Source organism: Girardinichthys multiradiatus, chromosome 7 (genome assembly GCF_021462225.1).
Source record: "Girardinichthys multiradiatus isolate DD_20200921_A chromosome 7, DD_fGirMul_XY1, whole genome shotgun sequence".
Classification (NCBI taxonomy): Eukaryota; Metazoa; Chordata; class Actinopteri; order Cyprinodontiformes; family Goodeidae; genus Girardinichthys; species Girardinichthys multiradiatus.
Window position 1 is genome coordinate 27,384,682 of NC_061800.1, and position 25,285 is coordinate 27,409,966.

At 38.6% G+C, this 25,285-nt stretch overlaps 1 protein-coding gene across 1 annotated transcript in view; it reads right to left on the reverse strand.

Moving 5' to 3' along the window:
- Window positions 1-765: 765 nt before the first annotated feature.
- pde11a (phosphodiesterase 11a) overlaps window positions 766-25,285 on the reverse strand; it is a 49,642-nt gene continuing 25,122 nt past the window's right edge. The window contains exons 10-20 of the mRNA XM_047369799.1: window positions 25,202-25,252; window positions 23,508-23,654; window positions 23,273-23,380; window positions 19,662-19,771; window positions 18,777-18,867; window positions 12,606-12,706; window positions 12,382-12,459; window positions 12,229-12,292; window positions 12,048-12,122; window positions 10,219-10,302; window positions 766-4,657 (exon numbers count right to left, since the gene is read on the reverse strand). Of these exons, the coding sequence (XP_047225755.1) occupies window positions 4,433-4,657; window positions 10,219-10,302; window positions 12,048-12,122; window positions 12,229-12,292; window positions 12,382-12,459; window positions 12,606-12,706; window positions 18,777-18,867; window positions 19,662-19,771; window positions 23,273-23,380; window positions 23,508-23,654; window positions 25,202-25,252 (1,134 nt within the window). The 3' untranslated portion in view covers window positions 766-4,432. The remainder of the gene's footprint in view (window positions 4,658-10,218; window positions 10,303-12,047; window positions 12,123-12,228; window positions 12,293-12,381; window positions 12,460-12,605; window positions 12,707-18,776; window positions 18,868-19,661; window positions 19,772-23,272; window positions 23,381-23,507; window positions 23,655-25,201; window positions 25,253-25,285) is intronic.

The window sequence follows — 25,285 nt, forward strand, 5'->3', positions numbered from 1 at the left end:
ATATTTCAGTTAGTGTGCAATGAATCTAAAATATATGAATGTTAAATTTTCATCATGACATTATGGAAAATAATGAACTTTATCACAATATGCTAATATTTTGAGAAGGACCTGTACATGCACAACCAAATCACCAGTTTGCATAGGTGGATTTACCTGGGTCTGTTTATCCAAATGAATGTGAGCTTATGTTAGGTTTATTCATATTTCTTTATCAGAATATTCAGACTTTGTAGCAAAGAGAAAACAAAAGGTTTTCTTCCTCGAAATCTTGCAGATGTATGCACTTTTGACATTTGTTACATTACAAAATTACACACTTCAACATATTTTATTGGGATTTTATGTAATTGACTTGAAGTAGTTAATAATTGTGAAGCAAAAGGAAGCAGTTAGCTTTTAACATGTATTTTCAAGTTAAAGCAAAAATGTGGCATGCATTTGGATTGAGCCCCATTTACTCTGATGCCCCTAAATAAAATGCATTCAGTAGTCACCAGATCAGTAAATACAGTGAAGTTTGTGGTTGTAACATGAAGAAATGTGAAAAAATATATTCTTTTTGCAATGTGCTTCTAGATTATTAGACCTGATGCACTTTTGTGTAAAAGGAATTGCTCCAATTTTACTACTTCAAATTATCCTCTTAATCTGAAAAAAAAAAAAACTAAATGCGAAAATTACAATAAAACATTCAAAGAGAATGTAGTTTACATGTGTTTCTTAGTTCCGCTGCCGGGAAAGTGAAATACATCAGAACCTGTAGCAGATTTTTTTTTCTTTATTCAAACTCTTAACAGAAACAGAAACACATTTGCCTTTTTCATGCCTTGGCTGTCCTTCAGATTAGGCTGTCATGAATACATCCAAAATCCAGATTGAAAGAGAAACACAAGAGGAAAAAGGAAGAGAAGACTTTGTGGAGACCTAATAGAAAAATAGAAGAGCAATATTCATATGTAAGTCACGCAGCATGATACAGGAGGATTTAAGTCATGCAGGTCTGATGAGATAAGGTGTGCACTATTCAAAATACGAGGTATTTGCCGGCTTACTGCGTTTGCTACATCTTCAGCAAATTGGTTGGAGTCAAGACTGCATTAAACATGCAACTCTGGTCAACTTCTGTTGAGGTCTTCAGATAAAACACAGTAGATCCATGCCTCACGATGTGCACAGTCACATTAGAAACTCCAGCCCACAAAGCTACAACACAACTCATAAGGCAAACCCAGAAATAATGCTTGTAACAGAATAATACCAAAGGGAAAGCTTTGATATTACATGGGCACTTCAGTTTTAACGTCAGTCTTCTGCAGGAAGGAAAGCTCTCATACAGATCGTAGTGTGTGTAGGCTCTGAGAGAAGGCTAGAAATGAAAGAAAACGTGGAGAATGTTTCAAAATAAACCAAACGATTTTTAAAGACTGGAAACAGCTTGAATCTGACTATGAAAGCTGTGCTTTAAATAGATTTGTGCTTGACTTGAGCTTTAGACACTCACTGACCTGAAGGTGCCCTCAAATGGTTGTCCACATAAAAACAAAAAACTGGAAGCTTTGACTTCAATCACGGTTTACCTGGGATTTAACTTCCTATCTCCAAGTTTTAGTCATGAGTTTCCTTTAAATGCAGCAGGAAATCTGAGTTTCTGTCTCCTGCTGCGTAGAAATGCTTTGACTAACTCGATTAACTCAATTCTGAGTGTCGGAAGGAAGAATGGATAAAAGGGAGGACAAACTTAAGGACACAATAAAGGAGGGAAGGAACGGCACAAGGGGAAAAGGTAAATAGTATACAGGGGAGAAAAGAAACAAAGGCCCAAGTAAGCAGGAAGAAAGAAAACATGCAAGGAAGGAAAGAAGAAAGGACACATGACAAAAAAAAAGACCATGACAAAAAAAAAGACCATCAGGAGGGAAAGGAGGTGGTACAAGGGAGAAAGGAAAGACACAGAAACTGCCTGGGAACCCTGTAAATATCCATCCGACTGTACAGTTCAGACTTAAGTAACAGTGGTATTAGGTTAACTTGAAGGGCTGATGAACTGTCAGTGAACAGCACACTTAACCAAAGGTAACAAAATCCCCCTTTAAGGTTCTCAGATCATCCCACCTGGACATTTTTGATGAATCTGTACAAAAACTAAAATATTTTATACTTCCTTATGTGCAACCCCAACAGTTTTGAGCTTTAGGAGATCAGTCTGACTCCCAGCTAATCTAGCACTGTCATGTAAAAGCTAAATAATTAACCAGCATTTAGCATTTTCCTATATGTGAACCTACAGTTATGGAACCTATACCTGAGGAAACATCAAGTTGGAATCAAAATGGCAACCAAGGTCTAACAGATACGCTCAGAGAGACTTCAGACCAGAGTTAAGAAAACAATGCTGTTACACAAAGTAAAACCCAGGTCACTGATAGACATGTTGCTGGTTCACAACACTTGCTCTTGTGTTTGTTGCTTTTTGGCAAAGAAATAACGGGAGTTCAGGAACGAGCAGACAGAGATGAAGCTAGATACTCTGTGTGAAGACACATGTCCTGCATTAGGTAAGTTAGGATTACCATTATTTGCTAAATGCCAGAATAATTAGATAATTGTCCAGAGAATTGTTTCAAAACTTACTTCAAATTCAGAAGTTCACATTGATTTACATAGTATTTGGTAGAATTGCTTTAAACTGTATGACTTGGGTCAAATGATTGGGCTATCCTTCCACAAGCTTCTCACTATAGCGTGCTGGAGTTTTGGCCCATTTTGGGCCACCTTGCTTACGCACATTTCAAGCTCGGCCAACAAATTTTCTAAGGGACTGAGATCAGGTCTTTGTGATGATCACTACAAAACATTGACTTTTTTTGTCCTTAAACCACTTTGTAACTAATGTGCTGGTATGCTTAGTGTCATTGTGCATTTGGAAGACCCATTTGTGCCCAAGCTTCAACTACTGGCTGATGTCTTGAGAAGTGGCTTCAATATTTCTGCCACCCTTTTACTTCACAGTTGGGATGGTGCTCTCAGGTATGCAAGCTTCTCCTTTTTTCTCTAAACATAGTGAGGGTCATTATGGCCAAACACTCCACTTTTAGTTTCATTAGACCACAGGCCATGCGTATGAAACCCCAGTGCAGACCAAGAACTTGTTGGAGGGACTATATATTCCTTCTGAACTGGAAATACCTTGAGATCCCACAGAACGAACTGGAGAGTTTCATTGGATTTTCCTACTGGATGTATTACTCCACAGCACAGTTTTGGATAAGTGGAAGACAATGGATGACCAAGGGACAGATATCTGGTCTTTGCAGAGGTATGATTTTTTTTTTCTTTAGTATGGTGCCTGGGTTGGTTTTAATTGATCATGCAGTAGTGGGTTGATTATGTTACCTTTTGACCGAGTCAAGGGGTTTTATTACATTTAGGTCTTCTGTTACTCACTGCAGCCTTATATATATGCCTGATAAACATAAGAGTGGTATGGGCCCTTTATGAAGTGTAAAAAACAGAAAATGAGATGCCCTGAAAATGTCTAAGCAAGGCTTTTGAAATAAAATGTGGCGTTTTGTGTTCCAGCTGTCAGAACTGAGTCATCAGAGCTGAAGTCTTGCCCTGCAGAAATGCATGTGTTATGAGAGCAACTTTCTCAAGGCACATTGTGTATTTTTGTGTGACAAGAGAGGCCCTGCGCTGTATGTATAAAACTGGGCCAAAATATGTTTTCATTTGTAAATTATCATAATTCTTCGCAGTAAACTAAGGGGTCAAGAGATAGCTGCAGTTTTACAAATTATGGCAGAAATTCAGCACGGTTCAACAAGGATTTCCATAACATGTAAGAACCTCGACACAGAGGTCATGCATTTTTCAGTAGGATCTTGAAACAAGGCACAGGAAGGGAGGGAGCACATAATTCATTTTGCATTGAAAGCCACTGGTCCTACTGGTTGTACACCTCTTCATTCTTTAGAAGAAGCTCTAGAACCACATTCCAATCCAATACATAATGCTTTAACAACTCAACAGCTTATTTACAGATTTACAAAAAGATTCTTTAACCTCTGGACAAAATGCGAGCAACACAGAGAGATACCAAAAGAAACAAAACACAACAGTGAGACAAACGCCACTCTTCATGTCTTTTGCCAAAAAGTCAGAGCAACACAGTCCTTGACGAGGTGTCATCAGCTGATCTCCGGCTGCTCCGACGAGCCTGCCAAACATGGCTCTGTCAGCCTTCAGCATGGGGAATCTGAAGGGAGTGAGAAAACCTCTAGGATCGCGCCACACCCAACTGTTAAAGCTCATCTCTGGTTGCAAAAGCGAAGAGGAGCAGAGCCCAAGAACCTCTGCATGCACTGCCTCTGCTGCAGGCTGCATTCTGAAGAATAAAAAGGCCCAGGATGGTTAAGCTCTTCAGCAGAAGCTAACTGGCCGTCTTGGATGGTGTGCTTTCAGAGTCGCCACCGCAGCAGGGTGTGCTGCTGGTTTTGGCCCCTGTGCAGTTGTTGGTTTCCGTGGCCTCGCCACTGTAGGGGGCAGAAACACTCTGGCCACTTTGTCTCTTCTTGTTCAGTTCCTCCCAGTTGGCCCTGTTTGCTCGGATCATATCAACCATCGACTGAAGTTTGGGATTCAATTTGACAAGAGTCTAAAAAGAGAAGGAAAAGGAGAGAAAATCTTTGACAATAATAGCATCATCCCATAAAAGGTATTTGTCTCCCTACAGATTTCCTGTTTTTGTCATGTTTCAAATCATCAAGTAAATGTTTAAGCTTTTGTTTTTATTTTTCCTTAATTACCTAATCAACTGATTACCCCAAAATCAACTTCCTTCTCTGGTACGGCTATTTAGAGCCAGTGGTGTGCAACCCACTGCTGGCAATAAAATTAAAACAAATAGAAATTACAGAAAGATACTGTTAATGGGTGGTGCTGAGACTGCTTTCCATCATTCTTAATTAACCCAACATCCATTGAGTAGTTTCCACAACCCCTCCTTTTCAAATATCGTTTAAAACGCCTAATGGACCTCTTTAGAAAACAAAGTAAGTTATTTCAGCAGTATGCAAGGGGTTGGAGATATTCTAGTTTACAAATATCCTCTGGAGAGGGGGCTGAAGCCCCAGAACATTTTACAGAAAGAAGATAATTAGAGGTGCATCTAGATAAAGTATCAAAAGGTTTTTTTTAATTTCAACAATACATTTTTCAAAAGTGATTCACAGCCTAAAAGTTGATAATTTTTGAGTTTTTATTTCTGTCAGTTTGGATAATTGCCTTCAGCTTGTTTGCATTCTTGGATCTGGTGTCTCTCATCTGCCCACTGACAAAACTCCATAAATTCTCTGTGAGGTTTGGGTCTTGCCAGTCAAGCACAGTAAGACCATGGTCATTAAATGCTCCTGATGTTCTCCTGGTTCTCCCTGGTTCACTTAACCTCAAGTTGCCTACCGATCTGCGTATCGGTGTATGAATGTGTGAGCGTTAGTGAGTGCGATTGGGTGAATGTGGTTCTAGTGTAAAGCGCTTTGAGTGGTCTGCATGACTGGAAAAGCGCTATATAAGTTCAGTCCATTTTAAACATTTGACTGACCTTTGCTTCAAATTCCCTTGATGGCTTGTACACCTGTTTTCACCAAACGTTTTCCTTCCACTTAACTTTCAGTTAGTATGCTTGGATATAACCCTCTGTGAAGAGTCCGTTAATTTGGCAATGACCTTTTGTAGCATGACCATAACATGACATTTCTGAAGTACAATGAATTTTTCTATTGGTCTAATATAATACTCAAATTTCCCAAAAGACTGGAGTTTGTGTTTCCATCGGCTGTTAGCCACAATGACAAAAAGCAACATACATAAACGCTTTGCATATATCACTCCGTGTTTAATGGGTCTGTAAAATACATAAGTAATGATATTCTAATTTATTGTGATTAACCTATATTTATTACATGACTGCTGGAGATCGGCATTAGAACCTCTCTTTGAGGATTAGTGGGGTATAGGAAATAAATTGATGGATGTTTCCCATAATGGTCACGTAATATTACATAATAGGTTTATAAAATTAAAGATAGGGGAATATTGCTTTTTTCTGATGGTCAAATATTTTTTTGAGAATTTTCAGAACTTCCTGTCGGCTTCTGTCTCGCTGCAAAAAGTTAAACCTTTTACCTTTTGTCTTGATGCCATCTGCATTGTTAGTGGACAAACTTGAATAGAAAATCAAAAACATCTTGTCCATAAAAAACAGTAACAACGCATCTCACTTGTTTTATTATGCCTCAGAAATCGCTTCATACTATAAACTGTCTATATTGGGAGAAAATCTGAAGTTTTAAGCAAAAAAGATTAAAGATTAGAAAGTTAGTAAAGTTAGATTTATCCTCCGTCATAACTAAAGTTATTTATGTTTATTTCGATAAATTAATTGCAGTTTTATGTAGCTGCGACAGTAATCCTTAGCTCTGAGACGTGAAGGACTCAGAAGGGGCATTGTTCATCAAATGAATAATTTAAGCAAGAAGAACTAAAACAATATATATAGAGGGGGAACAACCCACAACAAAAGTGAAAACAAACAAGCATTTGATAGCTGCAGTCCATCAAAACGCCTGCTCTTTACAGATTAGAAGCACGAGTGACTGAAATTAGTTGCTGTTGTCATTTTTCTTTGTTCAGGTGTAACTGGCAGGGTAGGCAAACTTGTCACCTTTCATTTGATAAATTACCCAGCAGATAACAGGACGTTGTTTCTCTAACACTGCCTAACAAGTCAATGTAATTACTTATTGTGTCATTAACTCTGTTATATATATAACATCTGTATGCATCCACTTCACCAGAAAACGAGGAAATATATGCTGAAGTGTGAAAAGTCTTGAGTTAACCCTTAAGTTTGAAACATTGATAAGAGTAGGGGCAATTATATTAGGCATAACTTTTTTCAGAGATTTAATGGTTAAATATTTTAGTTATTTTTAAGAATCTCTCAAATAGTGATCCAAAGCTCTTTATTTTGTTCAGATATTTCATAATCTCCGCAGAAAGACAAGGCTAGTTTAGTTGTGCTGCACCAACAAGGCACAAGGTAATCGCTTTAAAGGAAAATGAAGGAACAGAGGTAAAGAATTTTATATTTTAAAAAAGAATACGTTGAAAGAATAGTAGCAAAATGTAGACTTCTCAAAAAACAGTAAAAACAGAAATAAAATATGTAAAATAAAAAGGTTTTGTCTTCTGATTCTGATCCATCTATTCATTGCTCTTATCAACACACTGATTCAATGATTTTAATGGACTACGATAATGTGATGATAAAGAAATATAAGGCTGTCCATCATCAGCATATGTATGGTAAGATATTTTGTAGTATTCAATAATCTGAGCTAGGGGGAGCATTTAGATACTAAATACAAGTGGCCTGAGAACAGAGCCTTGAGGAATGCCATATGTGGTTGTTGTTCACTCAGATTTACATGTCTGATTGTTTTCCACTGCAGGCTTTTCTGTTCATATATAAACTTACTATACCTGCACTGTTTTTGGAATCATAGACATGCTCAAATATTAAATAGTTTCTAATCAGAGGCACAGTTTTTACTTTATACTTTAAACCTTTATTTAGTAATCCATGGCTTCTTGTTTCTCCTGGGGTAAAAATATGACATGACTCAGAGGCCCATTCAACTCTTCAAAATAGGAAAGACAAGAAACATGTAATTCATGTAAGGCAGAAGGAAATGGCTATTCAACTTGCCCGTATCTGCAGTCAAAAATAATTCAAAAAGTTCAATTTCTAAACTCTACTAGGGCCTTAACTGGAACTGTGTGCTTTCTACAGATGGGACTAAGATTTAGTTATTTTTGCAACAAAAACTCCAGGTGGTTCCAGTGTGAAACCAAGGATGAAGAAAAAAGGATGGAGGATCTATAACGCTGTGGGCTTGTTTCTCTCTCAAATGTCCTGGAAAACCCATGAACATGGTATTATGAACTCTTTGAAACACGGGGGATTTAAATAAAAATCTATTTTACTCGAATGTAACTCTTGATCTAGTGAGTATAGGAAAATTAATTTGTTAAAAAATTACAAAATGCTGCTGGTAGGTTTGTTTTTGTTTTTTGCTGCAGTTGACAATCTCTTTGGGAAATTTCTCAGTTATTAAAACAGCATGACCACTCTATTATTTAGTATCAGAAAGACGGGAAGAGTCTGCGGTCGCGTGCTGGGGTATGAGGATGCAAGGTTATATAATTAGGGCTTAATATTCCATAAAGTAGGGAGCCACCACCAGGATAAGGAGATAAATGAAATCAAGAGTAAGATCTCTTACAGCCACAGAGAAAAATCTTGACACTTTTGAACGTTTCTCTGTTGCCCCCCGTCATCCCCCTTTTTGCAAGTTTAATTGGCAGAAGCAAGATCATGAGGTTCATATCTGCATTTTCCAAACATCAGCCTTTTAGATGAGGCAGAAACCCCCCCGCACATTAATTGTGCGTTATGTTTTTATCTACACAACACAGACTGTAACGACAGTGAAACAATAGCCCCGCAGACGCTTGCACACACTGATCATTGGATAATTCATCAGCAATGAAGATGCTTGGTTTGGTTTGGTTTGGTTTTTTACACATAATTACAGAAACTAATGTGCTTCTGTGCAGTTTCACTGTTAAAGCCTAGAAAATGACCATGCGCTGAGGAAATCAGTAATTAAACCATCCCCTGTGTGGCTTTCATGAATTTAACTTGAACATGCATCGTGTTTTAACACAGAGGATCGTCCCAGTAAGTTTGCCTTATTCTTCCTCCCACACAGCAGCTGCTGCTGCTGGCTGTGGGAGGGGCAGAGCAGCCTCGGCTGGTGCCATACAGAAACGCACACTCCTATAGAGGTGCATCTAAATAGGTCATTGGTAAAGAAGATGGCTGTTCACAGAGCACTGTATCCAAGCATTTTGATGTAAGGTTTAGTGGAAGGAAAAAGTGTGGCTGAAAAAGTGCAGAAGCAGCAGGGATAACCACAGCCTTGAGAAGATTATGAAGCAAAGCCCATTGAAGCGATTGGGGGAACTTTAGACATAGATGTATGCAGATCATGGGGTAGAACTGTCACATTCCTTGAATTAAGATACTCCTGAATCAGAGGAAAGGTCAGAAGCGACCTACCTGGGCGAAGGAAGAAAAGACAAAACTGTTGCTCTGTGGTCCAAAGTCCTTGAATTACTATGTCATTTGATTTCACAGCCCCAGAATCTAAAGAAAGAGCTCTGCCCATACTTCCAAAAATACTAATACCTGGTTTTATGACTATGGTATAACTGTACTTGATTAGCCAGCAAACTCACCTGACCTAAACCTCATTGAGAATCTATGCAGTTTTGTACAGATGAGGATGCAAGGCACCACAGACAACAATGCAGACGACCTCTGGGTCACTATTACAGCAACCAGGGCTTCTTCAACACCTCAGCAGAGCCTCAGGCTGATGTCACCTACTGACTGCCATTGATGCAGCAATTCATGCAAAAGGAGGCCTGATCCTGTATTGAGTGCATAGACTGTACAGTACCACATTTTTCCTTCCACCAAATCATAGTATGCTTGAAAACAGCACTCAGACCCCTAAGCAGTGATATGTTGTATTGCATTTTTTTTACACTGAATTTTGTGTTTCCACTAGCTCTAAGCTATAATTATCAAAATGAAATAAACACTTGAAAAATATATCTTTGTGTGATCATTAAACTTTCAATGATATTCCACTTCACTAAGATGGACCTGGACTAACAAGAACAGCAGATATCTCCCTGAACGGCAACCAAGAAATTACTCAGAGCCTTATAATTACTTAGCAGGAATTCATCAGTAAAAACAGTCAGAACGTCCTCTGCTAATATGCAGCAAAAAGCTGCCTCACAGGCACAAAGAGCACGCTCCGCTCACTCTGCTGCTCTCAATGAGAACAGGACGTAACCTTAAAGCTTTTACAGAGCTTCTCAAATAAAAGCATTTCTGTCTTTCAGAGAGAAACCTGCACTTGCAAAGAAAGTAAACACTTGCTGGCGACAGTTTCACTGCTGGCGTCAGCGAGGGACAATAACTGAGGAAGGACATCGTCTGCTGATGTCAGGCGGATGTGTGGCAAGTGTGCAACAGTGAAGGCCTGAGAGCAGCCAGTCGTATGTTTTTTTTTTTACCTCATACAGAGGCGAGCAGATTCCATCAATCCACTCCAGCTGCAACCCTGGAAGCTCATCCTTCCTGTTTCGGTCAAAGATGGCCTATAAGGCAAAAAAAAAAAAAAAAAAAGAGAGATAGTTGTTTGCTTCAACAATTTTCATGCTTATACAAGGCCTAAAGTGTTGCTTTTAGCGCTCTGCTCTCAGAGACTTCTTTTTCCACTCTTAAGGCAGCTGAGTTTATTTCACACCTATTTTCTCCTCTCCCTCATTCATGTAGCCCGAGCTTAAGAAGCTCCGCTGAGGCTGCGGTTCAGAGATAGTTACCTGGCTACAACTCAGAAGTTAATATTTCATTTCCAACGCCCACACACAAGAGAGAGCTAAAGGTTCGACACAAGCAGCAGACCTGAGGCTACTGAATTAGTTATTTCAGAGGGGAGGCACATGGTCAGGCTCGATTACTTACCAGTCATTAATTGCATGCAGAACCCAGTCGGTTTTCTCCTTTCAAGCTCAAAAAAAGGTAGACGGTACATCTCTGCTGGCAGCAGCCATGAGGTTAACTGAAATATTTCTTAATGAAGTCAAACATCTTAATTAGGACTGAGAAATCTGCTATTTCTACACCAACACACAGTGTTCATACCCTGTGACCGTTTTCACATTTTGTCACATTGCAACCACAAACCTCAATGTGTTTTGTTGGGATTTTATGTGATAACACAAAGTAGTGCATTATTAGGATACATAGTTTTAAAAATGGCCTCTAACACCCCTAAATGACATCCAGTGCCTTCTGAAGTCGTGTATTTTGTAAATCAAGACCTCCGGTGTGTAATATAAACTCAGTATAAATCCAGCTGTTCTATGAAGGCCTCAGAGGTTTGTTAGAGTTAAACTGACAGACTGGGCAATCAAGAACCAGCCAGTTGCTCTGGAGGAGCTGTAGAGAGCCACAGCTCTGGTGGGAGAATGTGTTGGCGGGACAAATTATAGTCACACACTCCACAAATGTGGCCTTAAGAGTAGCCAGAAGAAAGCTGTTGCTGAAAGAAGGTTTGCAGCCTAAAGACAAGGCAAACCTGTAATAAAATGTGTTGGTCAGATGACACCAAAACTGAACTTTTGCAAACCACTATGTATGACAGAAAACTAACACTGCAGATTGCAATGCACACACCATCTATTCCATAAAACATGGTGGTGGTGGTGGTGGTAGCATCATGCTTGGGGAATGCTTTTAAGGGTAATCCTGGAAGAAAATCCATTAAAGGCTGCAAAGACTTAAGACTGGGGTGAAGGTTCAACTTTCAGCAGGACAATCACCGTAAATGTACGGCCAGAGCAACATTGAGATGGTTTAGATAAAAGCACATCCATGTGTCAGATTGCCCCAGTCAAAAGTACAGACCTAAATCAAATTAAGAATATATGACAAGACTTAAGAATTCATGCTTATAATTCATGGTTTTGCACTACTTTGTGTTGGTCTTTCACATAAAATCCCCCAGAAAATATGTTGAGGTTTTTGGGAAAAGTTCAAGCAGTATAAATACTTTTGCAAGGCACTGTATCTGCAAAACTGTCTATGCGTTTGCAGATGAATGAATAGAAAAAAATCTGCTTTGAATGCAGGGCAGCGGAGCGGTCAAGCTGACCCTACACTTTCCTCATGCTAAGAGACACAAGCTCTCGTGTTTCTTACAAAGTCAGTGGGTTTCCGAACAGCAGAGAAAATATATCATCGTGTCGGCATCATGAGCTCTCAGAGGGCGCGGGGGGGGGGGGGGGGGTGAGAGAGACTGCAGAAAAGCACAAACACTGAGCTGGTTTCATTTACTTACAGAGGGTGTGAGCTTTAGCTCCAGTCGTTCTCGGTCACCCTGCTCAAAGAATTCACTCGTTACCAACTCAGCAACCTAAGAAAAGCGGAAAAGCTGACATTTAGTGATGCTATCCTGCTTTTATAGTGTTAAGTCTGGAAAATAGTTCAACAACACTTTGTTTTCACAGCATATTTGTCACCTTGCGCGATATTTCCCATGGCTTTGTGACAGCTCCAAGATCGCAGGCTGTCATCATCATAGATCTGAGATGAAGAAACCAAATTATTTTAAGCTTTGGAAACCAAAACATAATTGTATTTCCACTTGCAGGTACAAAAAGAAACAACTTCACCTGCACATGTCTCTGTGAGCCTTCACGTTCCAGTTGTATTCTCCTTTGCTGACAAGATCAAAGAAGGTGTTTCTTTTCCTGAGGGGTGGAGAAGAGACCTTCTTAATAAAGCTGCAAACAACATTCAGTCCACCAGGGGGCGTTGTTACATAGAATAACCTCTCCAAGATTTTCATAGGCAGTGTGCCCTGTAGTGTGGATTCAGTGGGTTTTGCAGAACGTACTCGAAGTAAAGCGTGAGGTCTGTGGCCAGAATGGACTGTTTGAGCAGCTGCATGAGGTCGCTGTACACCGTGGAGGAGAGGTTGGAGAAGATGTTGTGACCCTGTGGAGACAAACATGAAGATAACATGTCAAAGAGAGCATATTTGAAGCACGATGCTTCAAATCAAAATATGGGCAGGTTCAGCGTAAATTATGTTGCAGGTCTAGCACGTCTACCATCTCTAATATCGTATATTTTAGCTTCATCTGGGTATAAAGATGACACAATTAGGACACCCAATTAAATATTTGGTTTAGTAATAATCAGTAATTAAAAAAAATATGATCAAAATTTGTTTTCTGAGGAAAAGGTTTGGATGCCCAACCCCTTTAGCTGTAAAATGTTTGCATATAAGTTAGGGCCTCAACTAATGATTGTTTTGCTAATTGATTTGGTAATCTATTGACTATTTTTTTCAAATAACTGATTAAAACCGATTATTTAAACCAGGTGAAGGTAAAACTTTGTCCCTTGATTAGTTCTGGATAGAGCATATTTACAGACGAAGGCTTTTTCATTTTATACGCAAAATGTATATATTTATTGCACAGTTTTGGCTTAATTATTGAGTAGGTTGTTCTTTGAGCAAATGGCATGTTGTAGGGTCCAGTAGACTCCAGTTAGCAATTATATGATTACTAAATTAGTTGACGATTATTTCAATAATCAATTAATCACAATTAATCTGATTAATTGTTTCAGCCTTAGCATAGGTTCTGCAGCAAGTTGCACGTTCACCACAAACTCTCTTTTTTTGCCATAAACAAGCTTCAGGCATACTTCCTGCTGGATGTTTGACCACTCTGTGACAAGACTTAATAATCCTTGCCTGTAGATGTTCCCCATCCAATTTGACTGGGTTTGAGTCATTTTGTCACTTTGAACAAGCTCTACCATTTCTGCCAAAAAGAGAGGTCAAATGTCAATTCAGAATTATGCTAGGCCCTTGTTGATGGCTACAAAAGGAGGTGTAAAGTTACGTTTATGATAAGAACGCATGTATATATTTGAGCCTGTATGTATATTCGACTCTAGGTGGATTAGAGAATGTTCAAACTGCTAGTTCACTAATTAGGTGCAAAGATAATACACCGTCAAGAACCATCGGAGGTATATTATCATTCCATCTTAGAAAAGAAGACTTCCAGTTAAGTATTAATGTAGCTGATGAAGTGTACATATTCACTTCTCACTTGAGCTGTATAAAAGTGTGGTTTGTTTTCATCTTTATGATGCTATAAGCCATTCTTTTGACCAAACAAACGTGGACATGATTGTACAACATTAAATCTACCAGCCTGCATCTTCCTCCCACATTCGCCCCGTAAGAAGTATGTCTGTGTTGTTGAGCTTCAGTCGAGCCAGCTAGCTCCTGCTTCTTCAGTCAAAGGCATGTCTGCTTTTGCCTCAGTGGCTCAAGTCACAAAACCAGTTCTAGTTTCAGTTTACAGGCTCATAGCCATCATGTTGACTTTTCATAGCAGGACGCATAAAAACCTTCCACATAACATTATGGTTTTAATCCTGTGATGGTGTAAATAGATCTGGGCCAGTGTGCAAACTCATGAAACTTTTTTTTTTATGTCTGCAATTTTTATTACCTTAACTAATTCCTACAATTAAAAAATAGCTTTGGCTCATTCCTTTCTCATTGCTTGTGATGTAATGTTTGCTGTGAGGAAGGAAATTCCTCCAGTTAAACACATCATAATGTGTTTTCCAGGTCTTAAAGGTGCTGCTGCAAATGTGGAAAATGCTGGAGAGCCATCTGTGACTCAAGTGGAGTCTGATACATTTTCTAAACTCATACCAGCATAAAGCAGCAAAGGCAGAAAACATGTATGGAAAGGAGAAATCATAAGCAAGCTTCCCCATATAATTTCTTATACATGTTTCTTTTTTTGTTAGTTCAATTTCATGTAGGCTGTAGTGGTACTTAACCATTTAGATGTGTGGTTCCCAAAGCTATGAGATCACACTGTGGGACCGCAGAAACTTAACATTATCTCCAGACAATAACATGGGATTCAAAATAATTTGTAAAAACATAAATGTTGCCACAATTGTTGGCAAGAGATAAAAGCAGCAGCTGTAAATCAACAGAAAATAGTCAAACGGTTGTTGAAGCTGGTTTAGTTTGCTTATTGGCAATATGTGTGATACGGTAGCTGGGGTCACAGTTCCCTGCAACCGTTAATCTACGACCAGCCACCAGAGTGGATCAGAAACTTCTTAGAAACCACAGCTTCAGAGTTGGGTGTGAGTTGGTTGATTAACAACCGGATGGTAAATAATTCTCCAGATCAGAAGAGGATGTATTCCTCCCTACAGTTAGTGCTGAGATGCTGGATGTCAAATGAATGTTTATGATTCTTAAAAACTCATAATTAGGTGCAATTTAGTTGCAATTTACTCTGATTTTTTTCTAATCCACAGAAACTCAGTGTAGAGTTCAATTTTAACACCACAACAAATCAAAAAGCTTTTCACAGGAATCTTTGCAATGAAATAATTGGTTCTGTGCAGGGGAGCAGCTTCCCAACAGCTCCTAATAAGTGAACTCCGGTTTTTAACTCAACATGTACAGTACACTCTCCCCTTCTGGAGAATCAACATTAAAACCAGATAACCACTGTTTTAAACACAGAGTGCATAGCTTGGAACATTTGTAGAAACATAACCCTTGACTTTATTCATTATCTCAGAGGTTCTCATAAAATATTGAATCACGTTACGGCATCGACACAAAGGACATCTGCCGTTCTGTCACACCTGCAGCAGATGGAGAAGGAGGCGAGAGATGCAAAGGTGACGAGCGATAATTCAACGGTTTACACTTTTATCAGTGGCTCCACTGAATCATAAGCCATGTCTTGCACTGGAATTAGTCACACGCTATTCATTTGTATGCTAATTAACCGAGGACAGCAGCAGATCCAGCCCCGCATTAACAGACGCCATGTAGTCCAAGCAAACATTTGTCGTGCTGTCAGCACCGGGATAATGAAGCCACTGGATCCCTCTCCTCAGCCTCGTCTCGGCTGCTCCGCTCAAAAAGAAGAAAAAAAAAAGCCTCCAATTACAAGTGCAGGAAAGCCGTTCACCTGGTAAAACGTCTCTCTCCCAACAAATTATCAGCAAATCTATCATCTCTGTAATTACATTGATTTGAGGGCAGCCTAAGCTATTTGTTTACTCACTCACTAAGGGAGCACACGGTTGCCTCCAAGCGCTGTGACCGCAAACTCATTCATTTTTTATGTGGCCTTCAGTACCTTTCATTCATTTAAACTTACGTCTGCTGGTATTTGAAAACAACTGATTATTTTAATGGGTTTCAGCCACCAGAGTGGATCTAAAAATTAAGAAACTTCACAATAAAAATGTTAGTTTTTATTCCTTTATTTTTTTGTTTTAAATGGACAATGATTTTATATTAATTCCTCCTTTTGCAGCTTTTAGGTATAATTTGTTGATAAAAATATTAACTTTTAATGGCTTGTTTAATGATGTTCTACACTGAGTTAAAACCGTCACCAAAAAACCCAGAAAGCCCTAAAAATGCTTTGTTTTTAAACTCATTTCTTCCTCTAAGGGTTCAGCAGAAATAAATTAACATGATTTATTTTTCCTGCACCAATTTGTCCTTGGAGTATAAAAAGACTGCGGTCAATTTAATTACAAAAGTAGTGGATATCACCGCTTAACGCTTATTTTTACAGAGTTTTACCAAATCATGTCACTGGAGTTTGAGAACCAAGTCATGTATAAATGGATAAAAAAGATATAGGGAATCAGAATCAGCCCTGTTGGCCAAGATTGTGTACACAAACTGGGAATTTGACTTTGGTCTAAAGCTCTCATAGTGTACAGACAATTAATATAAATATATAAAGCTTTACATAGGGGGTCCAAATTGTATCCAGGGGGTCATTGGCAGCTCTCAGAATGACTTTGTGCAGCCCTCGACACATTGATTGATACAAGTCGACACTTGTATCAATAAAATGTTTTTAACTGATGTGAGGCCCTTCAGAAAAGACTCTTCTTAAGATGTCAAATCTTTGGTTCAAAACTAAGTGTTCATCTTTTAGTAAACGTGTTTTTGGTTTTCCAGTTACATCCAGCAGGCTTGGGCGCACCTATTAATAAACGTAGCAAAATAAAGCAAGATTTTAGCAAGATTATTTGTCTAATATTTTACTGTCAGGACATAGTGACAGCTTTAACAAATATGTAAAAAATACATTTTTACATAGGTTTTACATAAGTTACCTACTGCAACTTTAATGCCTGTATTTTAAACAAGGAAAAGTGAAAAAACTCCTTTTTTGTTTCTGATCTGCAATGATTTACAAATCCCTAATAAAAACAAATCTAATTTCTTAGTTTTAGTCAAATATTCTGTGCTTAGTTTATTGCAGGTAAAAATCAGCAGAACGTTGCACATTCTGCAACCAAGTAATTGCATCTTTTTTATTTCTTTACTTTTTCCTGCCAAACAAGTTTGTTTGCTTTTCAGTTGAATTGTATTGTCTTTTCAAAAGGTGCTATTAAAATGAGAAATCAAACACAAGATACCCTTCAACAAAAGAAGATGTAAAAATGTAAAAATCTGAAGTAAAAACTAACAGCAAAGCTAACTGATTTTAAATCTATGACAAATCGTTATGTAGTCAAAGCGACAGTTCAGCAACAGTGAACTGACAGAAAAAAGAAGAATCTTTCATCTATTGTGAACTTTTCTTCAACTTTTCTTCATCGCTCCACTGCTATGACATGTCCTGAGAAAAAGGAAGCACACCCTGATTTTAATCCTTGGATTTTACGTATGAGAAATAATAAAAAAGTGACGATCTGGTGTACGTCAGGTTCTCAAATGATTTAAATATAGCGTCAAGGGTTGAAAAACACAGCATATTCCAATCTCAATATTAACTAAACAAAATTTAAAAAGAAATGTAAGAATTTGTGTGTGCAAAAAACTAATCACACTTTCTGCTCTTGCGGGTTCTAAGAAGGAAATGATTGAGCAGCTGCTTCTATTCAAATGAGCCCGATAAACTGATCATCAGTAGAAAGTCTCTAGCTCCAGTTGTTGAGATGCACTGTCTTGCAACATTTAGATTTGATCTTCTGAATCAAATAAATGTTTAAAAAATCAGGCCTCCTCAGGACTTGATGACATGCTGAAGAGGTATTTGAAGCAGGGACACATTTAAAGGATGCAGGACAGAGGCTCTGTTGGACTGGAGTTGGAGACTCCTGCTTTAGAGAAACAACTGTGGCTTTGAGAAGGGTAATAAGTACAACTCTAAACAATTTTGAAGCGAATCATTTTACAGTTCGAGTGATTATTCACACATCGAGATGAAGGTTGACAATCTTCCCAGAAGTGGACACCCCAACAAATTTAGAAGGTCAACTGTGCAATGCTTTCTGAAATATGATAAAACCATAGAGCATCATCTTCGACTCTACAGGCCTCAGTTAGCATGGAACATCTAACAGGAGCATGACTCAGGTTAGCAAAATTGCATTACAATGAACCACAAGACCTCTGTATCTTCTTTGGACCAAAGAAGAAAACCAGTACCAACACTTCATACTAAATGTCAAGCACGATGGTGGAGAGATGATGATTTGGGCTTGTTTTGCAGACACAGGAGGCTATCCAACCTGTCTGACAAATGAAGCAATGTTGTGAAAAAGCATGGGCTGCTAGTACACCCTGGATCAAAGGGTGTACTTAAATTTTCAACTCTTTATGTTTGGGAAACCTTTGTGTGTGTTTTTGTACAGTTAAGTTTAGATGTAAATGATTTTAGGACCTCGTAAAGACCAGTCCTGATCTGTAAAACAGGGTGTACTTTCTTTTTTACCATTACTGTACTCCACTCATACATGCAAATACATGTTATCTGCACTTATATGCAACAGTTGTGCAATTAAGTCTATAGAGTCTAGTTTCTGCTGAAGGAATGTGGATGAAATTGTAGCTGCAGACTGCAGTTTATACATCTCCGAAGGGAACAAAGGTTAAAGGCTCCATTGCCAGCGGTGTTTGTAATCACATGCAGCAGAAGGTGAATGTTAACTGCATTGCAGCAGATATTGGAACGTAACACACCTCGCTCTGCAGGATCATAACAGCGTGGTTAAAGTGGTGGTGCTCCAGCGTAGCAGAGGTCCCATAAAGCAGAGCGAGGGCTGAACCCGTCCTGCCACACACACACACACACACACACACACACACACACACACACACACAGATAAAAAACAAACACATTGGGATAAACAAAAAAGAAAGATAGCATAATCGGTTTTCCACAGAAGCTGAGAGGCAACGTCTGTCCTAAAACCCTCTTTGAATTTTCTCTAGTTCAGTGTGTTTTTAACTTATGGCCCAATAGAGGAAGGACGCCTGAGACTCATAACCCAAACTACAGCTGAAACTGAAATGTCAAACTCTGAACGGCGGTCAATATATTATCTTAAAAAAAGCAGTACCCACATAGTGTGACAGTCCTTTACTTAACGTAAAGCCTGTAAGTTACAGCTTTAGTGATATTTGATTATTTGGAAGTTTTTGAAGCAAAAAGAAATATTCATAGACTTTGTAGTTTATATGATTCAGATGCTGTTCTGACAGAACTAATTGATGAGGGATGAATAGTCATAAATAGCTCAACCTTCCAAATTAAGAGAGTCAGCAGAGATGAATACCCCTTTATTAAACATAAAAGTACCATTTTCGTATTTTGTCATGTTACAGCCAAAAACTTAATTGTATTTCATTAGATTTTTTACGCAAGCAGACGCATTTCTGCAATCTTAAAGAATAATAATTGGTTATCAAAATTGTTTTGAAAAAATGAAAATTGAGATGTGCTTTTATATTCAGCCATCTTTTTTGCGATACCCATAAATAAAATTTACCAATTCCCTGCAACAGGTCATGTGTTTATGTGGACATATGTTTGCAGCAACAGAAACAGAAAGCAGGTACACTCACTTGGCCTGAAAAGCATTGTTTGTGCCCCTGTGGTCCAAGTCGTGGCACACACAGCCTACAATAAGAGCTAAGATCTCCAGCTCTGTCAGCGTCTCCTGGAAACCCGCCGTCTGATTGGCACAGAGGATGGGAAACAAATAAAACACACAAAGTTTATGAGCAGCCGCCCAGCATTATTCAATGAAGCTGTGAGTACATTTAATAAAAATGGAAAAAACAGCAGTATCAACCCAAAAAAAACACAGGATCTTTGCAAAATGCCAGTGGGACTGAAGTCGCATTGCTACACATCCACATTTTTGACTCGGATGAATGGGTTCTGAGTCACCGTGGGTCACTGCAGGGATAGCAGCGAAGATAGCGCAGCCCTCAACCTACTCATTAAAACACACGGAAGAACAGATTTCTCCCTGCCAATAAACAATTCAAAGGAGACACTGAACATTAATGCTGCATTTGATTAAATTAACTGCTGCACCGTTAGGTTAGGTTAGGTTAGGTTAGGTTAGGTTAGGTTAGGTTAGGTTAGGTTAGCATAGGAGGATGTGTGCATGTGTGTTGCCCCAAGGACCCAAAGTAAAGGGACCATACTCAGTAATTCTCCTGGGATCTCCATTCAAAACCACATATCTGCACAGAAACGCAGTTAATAAACACACTGAGTCATCTTAGTGATTTGATCTCAGGTCTGATCTTTAAAAATTAAAATAATATGAGAAATTTTACACTAATGCAGAGATGACCACATTCATCAGCCACCTGATTATTCTTTGAGTTGTTATGTTTTATTCATTCGATCCAGGTATTTAGTGAGGCAACTGAAACTCCTCAGTTTTACCCCCATGTCCTGGGGTTGACTCCTCTTTCTGTTTTCCAGTGATGGAGTAGATATCAAGATAGTTCATGTTGGAAAAAAAAAAATTAGTAATGATAAGAAAATGTTGCATTATTCTGATCATTTCTTATTAAAACAGAAGTAAAAAGGTGAAATGATTAGTGATAGTGTAGCAGGTGCTTTAACAGAAGTAATGCACTTTATTTCCTCTTGGATATCCTTTTTTCTTTTATGGATATGTAGGTAAAGAAAAACAAATGACTTCACGGTTATTCTTCGTTGAAGACGACCATACAAAGATGGCGTAGTCATATTTTCTCATTTCTAGTCCACTTTTCCAGCTTTCTGTAGCATTTTACAAATCATGATGCTATCTATCTATCTATCTATCTATCTATCTATCTATCTATCTATCTATCTATCTATCTATCTATCTATCTATCTATCTATCTATCTATCTATCTATCTATCTATCTATCTATCTATCTATCTATCTATCTATCTATCTATCTATCTATCTATCTATCTATCTATCTATCTATCTATCTATCTATCTATCTATCTATCTATCTATCTATCTATCTATCTATCTATCTATCTATCTATCTATCTATCTATCTATCCTAAAGTGAGGCGTCCAGGTGCCCTGATCAGATGCTCAAACCACCTCAGCTGACTCCATTCAATGTGGAGGAGCGTGGCTCCACTCCATTCTTCCCCTGGATAAAACAAGATTGGGGATTTGTCTGCAGTAATGCAGGTGCTGCTTTGCACCAGCTGCTGGACTCAAATCAGAAAGAGTCAGCAAAGCTGGTTCAGGTGTACCTTCTGGGTGCCTCCTGCACTAGAGGGAAGAGACCCTGGGGAAGACCCAGAATTCACTGGAGGGACTTTCGGGCTGCACGGTGGCGCAGCTGGTAGCACTATTGCCTTGCAGCAAGAAGGTTCTGGGTTTGACTCCTGGCTTGGGTTCTTTCTGCATGGAGTTTGCATGTTCTCCCTGTGCATGCGTGGGTTCTCTCTGGGTACTCTGGCTTCCTCACACAGTTCAAAAACATGACAGTTAGGATAACTGGGCTCTGTCAGTTGCCTTTAGGTGTTTCTCTGTGTTGCCCTGGGATGGACTGGCGCCCCCCCCAGGGTGTACCCTGTCTCTCGCCCGTGGACTGCTGGAGATAGGCACCAGTTCCCTGTGACCCTGTACGGAAGAAGCAGGTATAGAAAATAGATGGAAGGACTTTAGATTCTTTCTGCCCTGTGAATGATATGGTTGCTGGAATGTGTTGTCGAGGAGAGGACTGTCTCAGTCCATTGCGTGAGACAATGGTTGGATTCAAACTCTCGCCTTTTCCAGTCTATAAACCCATCAAAAAACAGCATGTCTTTTATGCACTTTTTCTAGTTGAATTAAAATCAGATTAAGGTTAGAGACAAACCATTATTTTCTGTTGGACTCAAAACTACTCCCTCTATCAAATAAATTGCAGCATATCATCACCTACCTAAAATAATGGCCTATGTCATTTCTTTAGGTTTTTCAGGAAACACAAAAAACTTCACAGAATATATACACTGCCTGGCCAAAAAAAAAAAGTCGCCACCTGCATTTAACTAAGCACACAGGTATGAGCCTCCCACTGGATAATTACCGCATGGGCAATTATGTTTCAGCTGGCAACAAGTTACTTAACCCCAACTGGTGCAATGAGTTGCTTCTCATTTCTTAAAGAACCATGTCGAAAAATCCCGTGATCGTGGAAAAGATGTCAGTCTCTTTCAGAAGGGTCAAATCATTGGCATGCAGAGAAAACGTCTAAGGAGACTGCAGAAACTACCAAAATTGGGTTAAGAACTGTCCAACGCATTATTAAAAACTGGAAGGATAGTCGGGACCCATCGTCTTCGAGGAAGAAATGTGGCCAGAAAAAAATCTGGAATGATCGTGATCGGCGATCACTCAAATGTTTGGTGAAATCAAATCGAAGAAAAACAACAGTAGAACTCCGGGCTATCTTTAATAGTGAAAGTAAGAGCATTTCCTCACTACAATGCGAAGGGAACTCAAGGGATTGGGACTAAACAGCTGTGTAGCCTTAAGAAAACCACGAATCAGTGAGGCTAACCAGAAACAAAAGCTTCAATTTGCTAGGGAGCAGATTAGACTCTGGAGCAATGGAAGAAGGTCATATGGTCTGGTGAGTCCAGATTAACCCTGTTCCAGAGTGATGGGTGCAATAAGGGGAATGAGCCCTGAATTATGGAAATAGCTTCAGTGGCTGGTAGATTTTGGTTTTTCTTGAAGTCGTCGCCATTTTGAAAACCCTGTAAAACTAAGTCACACTCTTGCCCTATAGGCCATTATACAACAGACAATGAATTGCATGACCTCCTCAACTGAGGATTTAGACAATTTTACAAGAGGTGGCTAGCATCATGAGGAGATGATTTAGGCAAAAAAATCATTTTTGACAAAAAATAACTTGGGCCATTATTTTAGGAAGGTGACGATATTTTTTCTCTTTCGTGTTTTATAGTTCTTAGTAAAAAATAGATCAGAATTTGGTAAAAACCAGAAGTGGCCCTAAAAGAAAACCGGAAATAGGCATCTGGCAGGAAAGGCCTGATCAAAGAAGCTCATCTTTTTACCACCACTTTAATCGTCTTTGTAAAAAAAATACCACAAAATATTTTGATAAAATCTGAAGTCCGTTTTATCTTACCCTTCCTTAGAAATTACCAACAATAACTGTTGCTAAATAGCTCATAGAGTGCATACCGTTAACATGGCAAACATGCACTGGCATACGTTGAATGCATGTCTCCAGTTATGGTACAGAACCATCCTGTAGTTTTTTCTGACAGTCAGCAGCCATCTGCATAGTGTCTGGAAGGGAAGAGGGGCAGAAAAATGAGCACATGGGTCAGCTGTCTTCATGAGGACCTACAACAGCATTCATATCAAGTACAATCAAGTATTTAAAGAAAATGAGACATAGAAACTACACTCTCACCTCATAGTCAATCTTAAACTTCTGCACCATTCCCAGCTCGATGAACATCCTCAGAGCAGCTGTTATCATTGCGTCGACGTCCAGGGAAAAATCATCAAAAGAGAGCTTATCAATGCCCAGCTCGCAGACCAGGGGAATGTTAGCAGCCTGTTTCATCATGATGAGAGCAAACATAGAGGAAGAATGAGAACATGAGCCCACAGAGCAGAAGTGAATAGAGAGGTCAGTGGAGCCATTTTTGGATGATGTATGAAAATATGAAAGCATGCTAATTAAGACTCTGAGGCCTCGTTTTTAGAGGGCTGATATTAATGAGGGAGCGTTACTCAAGGATTTCTCGGTTTACTTTCTGAGCTCATTGACAAATTTAGCTGTGCAATAGTAATGATTATCAGATTTTTGGCATTGTTTTTCAAACAAAAGCAAAAATATTTTCCAATTAGCCACATTCACATTCTGTTTAACCGACGCTGCATGCGTATCTGAGCAGAAAAAACTCTTATCAGTGTTTATAAAAATGAACATTTAAAACTTTCTAACCTGTGTTTATTTTCTAGAAATGCACGTTTACTGACGAGCCTTCAATGTCAGTGCAGCTGTGTCATTTCTTCACTCCCTGCCAACAGAGCACATCGTCTCACAAACATTTGCCTGTCAGGTCAGCAAGTATTCCACCTATCTTAATTCACAGCCCCAGGTGGCATCCAGGTCTGTTTGTCACTACCTTTCGCACTCTAGTGGAATCCCAGGCAAGTGAGTTCAGTGAGGCTCCGTATGTAGAGCAGTTATGAAAGGAGGAAGCAGAGCATCGTGCGAAATGAGGGGGACTGAAACATCACACGAGCTCATGAGGGAGACAAGGAATCCTACTATGTCTGTGGTGTTAGTCAAAACTGTGCACATCAAACTGGAAGAAAATAGGTCATATCTATATTTCTGACATGTCATGCCTTTTAAAAATGGAGATATTACCACTTTTGTCATCTGCCTATAAATAATGCATTGTGAATGATCACTTATTAAAAGAAGAAATCTATTTCAAATGGCACAATTAGTCTGCTTTCACCTGACACTTATTGACCTATATTTATATCTGGGATCACAGTTTCTTTTAGAGAAAGTTGAAAATCAGATCTGCTAATAAATATTCAATATTTGTTTTATTTCAATTCATCTGCAAGACATTTTATTTATTGAGAAAAATGTCTTACATAAAATAGGATACTGAGCTACGCTAAGATAAACCAAGATAAGATAAGACAAAATAGAAAACTGAGGTAACCCTAGATAAAATAATTCAAACTAAAATAAAATAAGAACTAATCTAGGTTAAACTGATCCAGGATAAAAAATAATAATTAAAGCCATGGTAGGCAATGATAAGACAAGCTAAAATAAAATAAGAAACTAAGTTAAGATAAATAAATAAGACAAGATAAACTGAGATATTATGAGAAACGTGTCTAGGCTAAATACAAGATCAAATAGAAAATAGTACAAGCTAAACTAAGACTAAAAAAGTAACCAAACTAAGATAAGATAAAATAAAATAAAATAAGCTAACGTCATATAAAAAAAAAATAACTAAACTAAGATTAACATCTGTTACAATAAGATAAGATAAACTGAGCTAAGATAAATAAATAAAATAACTAAGCTAAGATAAAACTAGATCAATTAAGTTCATATGTTACCTTAAATTTATCGACTTCAGTTTTGGAGCAAGTGGCATGGTAAGACAGAACCTGCAAAATAATGACAGTATCAGTTTTGTTTTT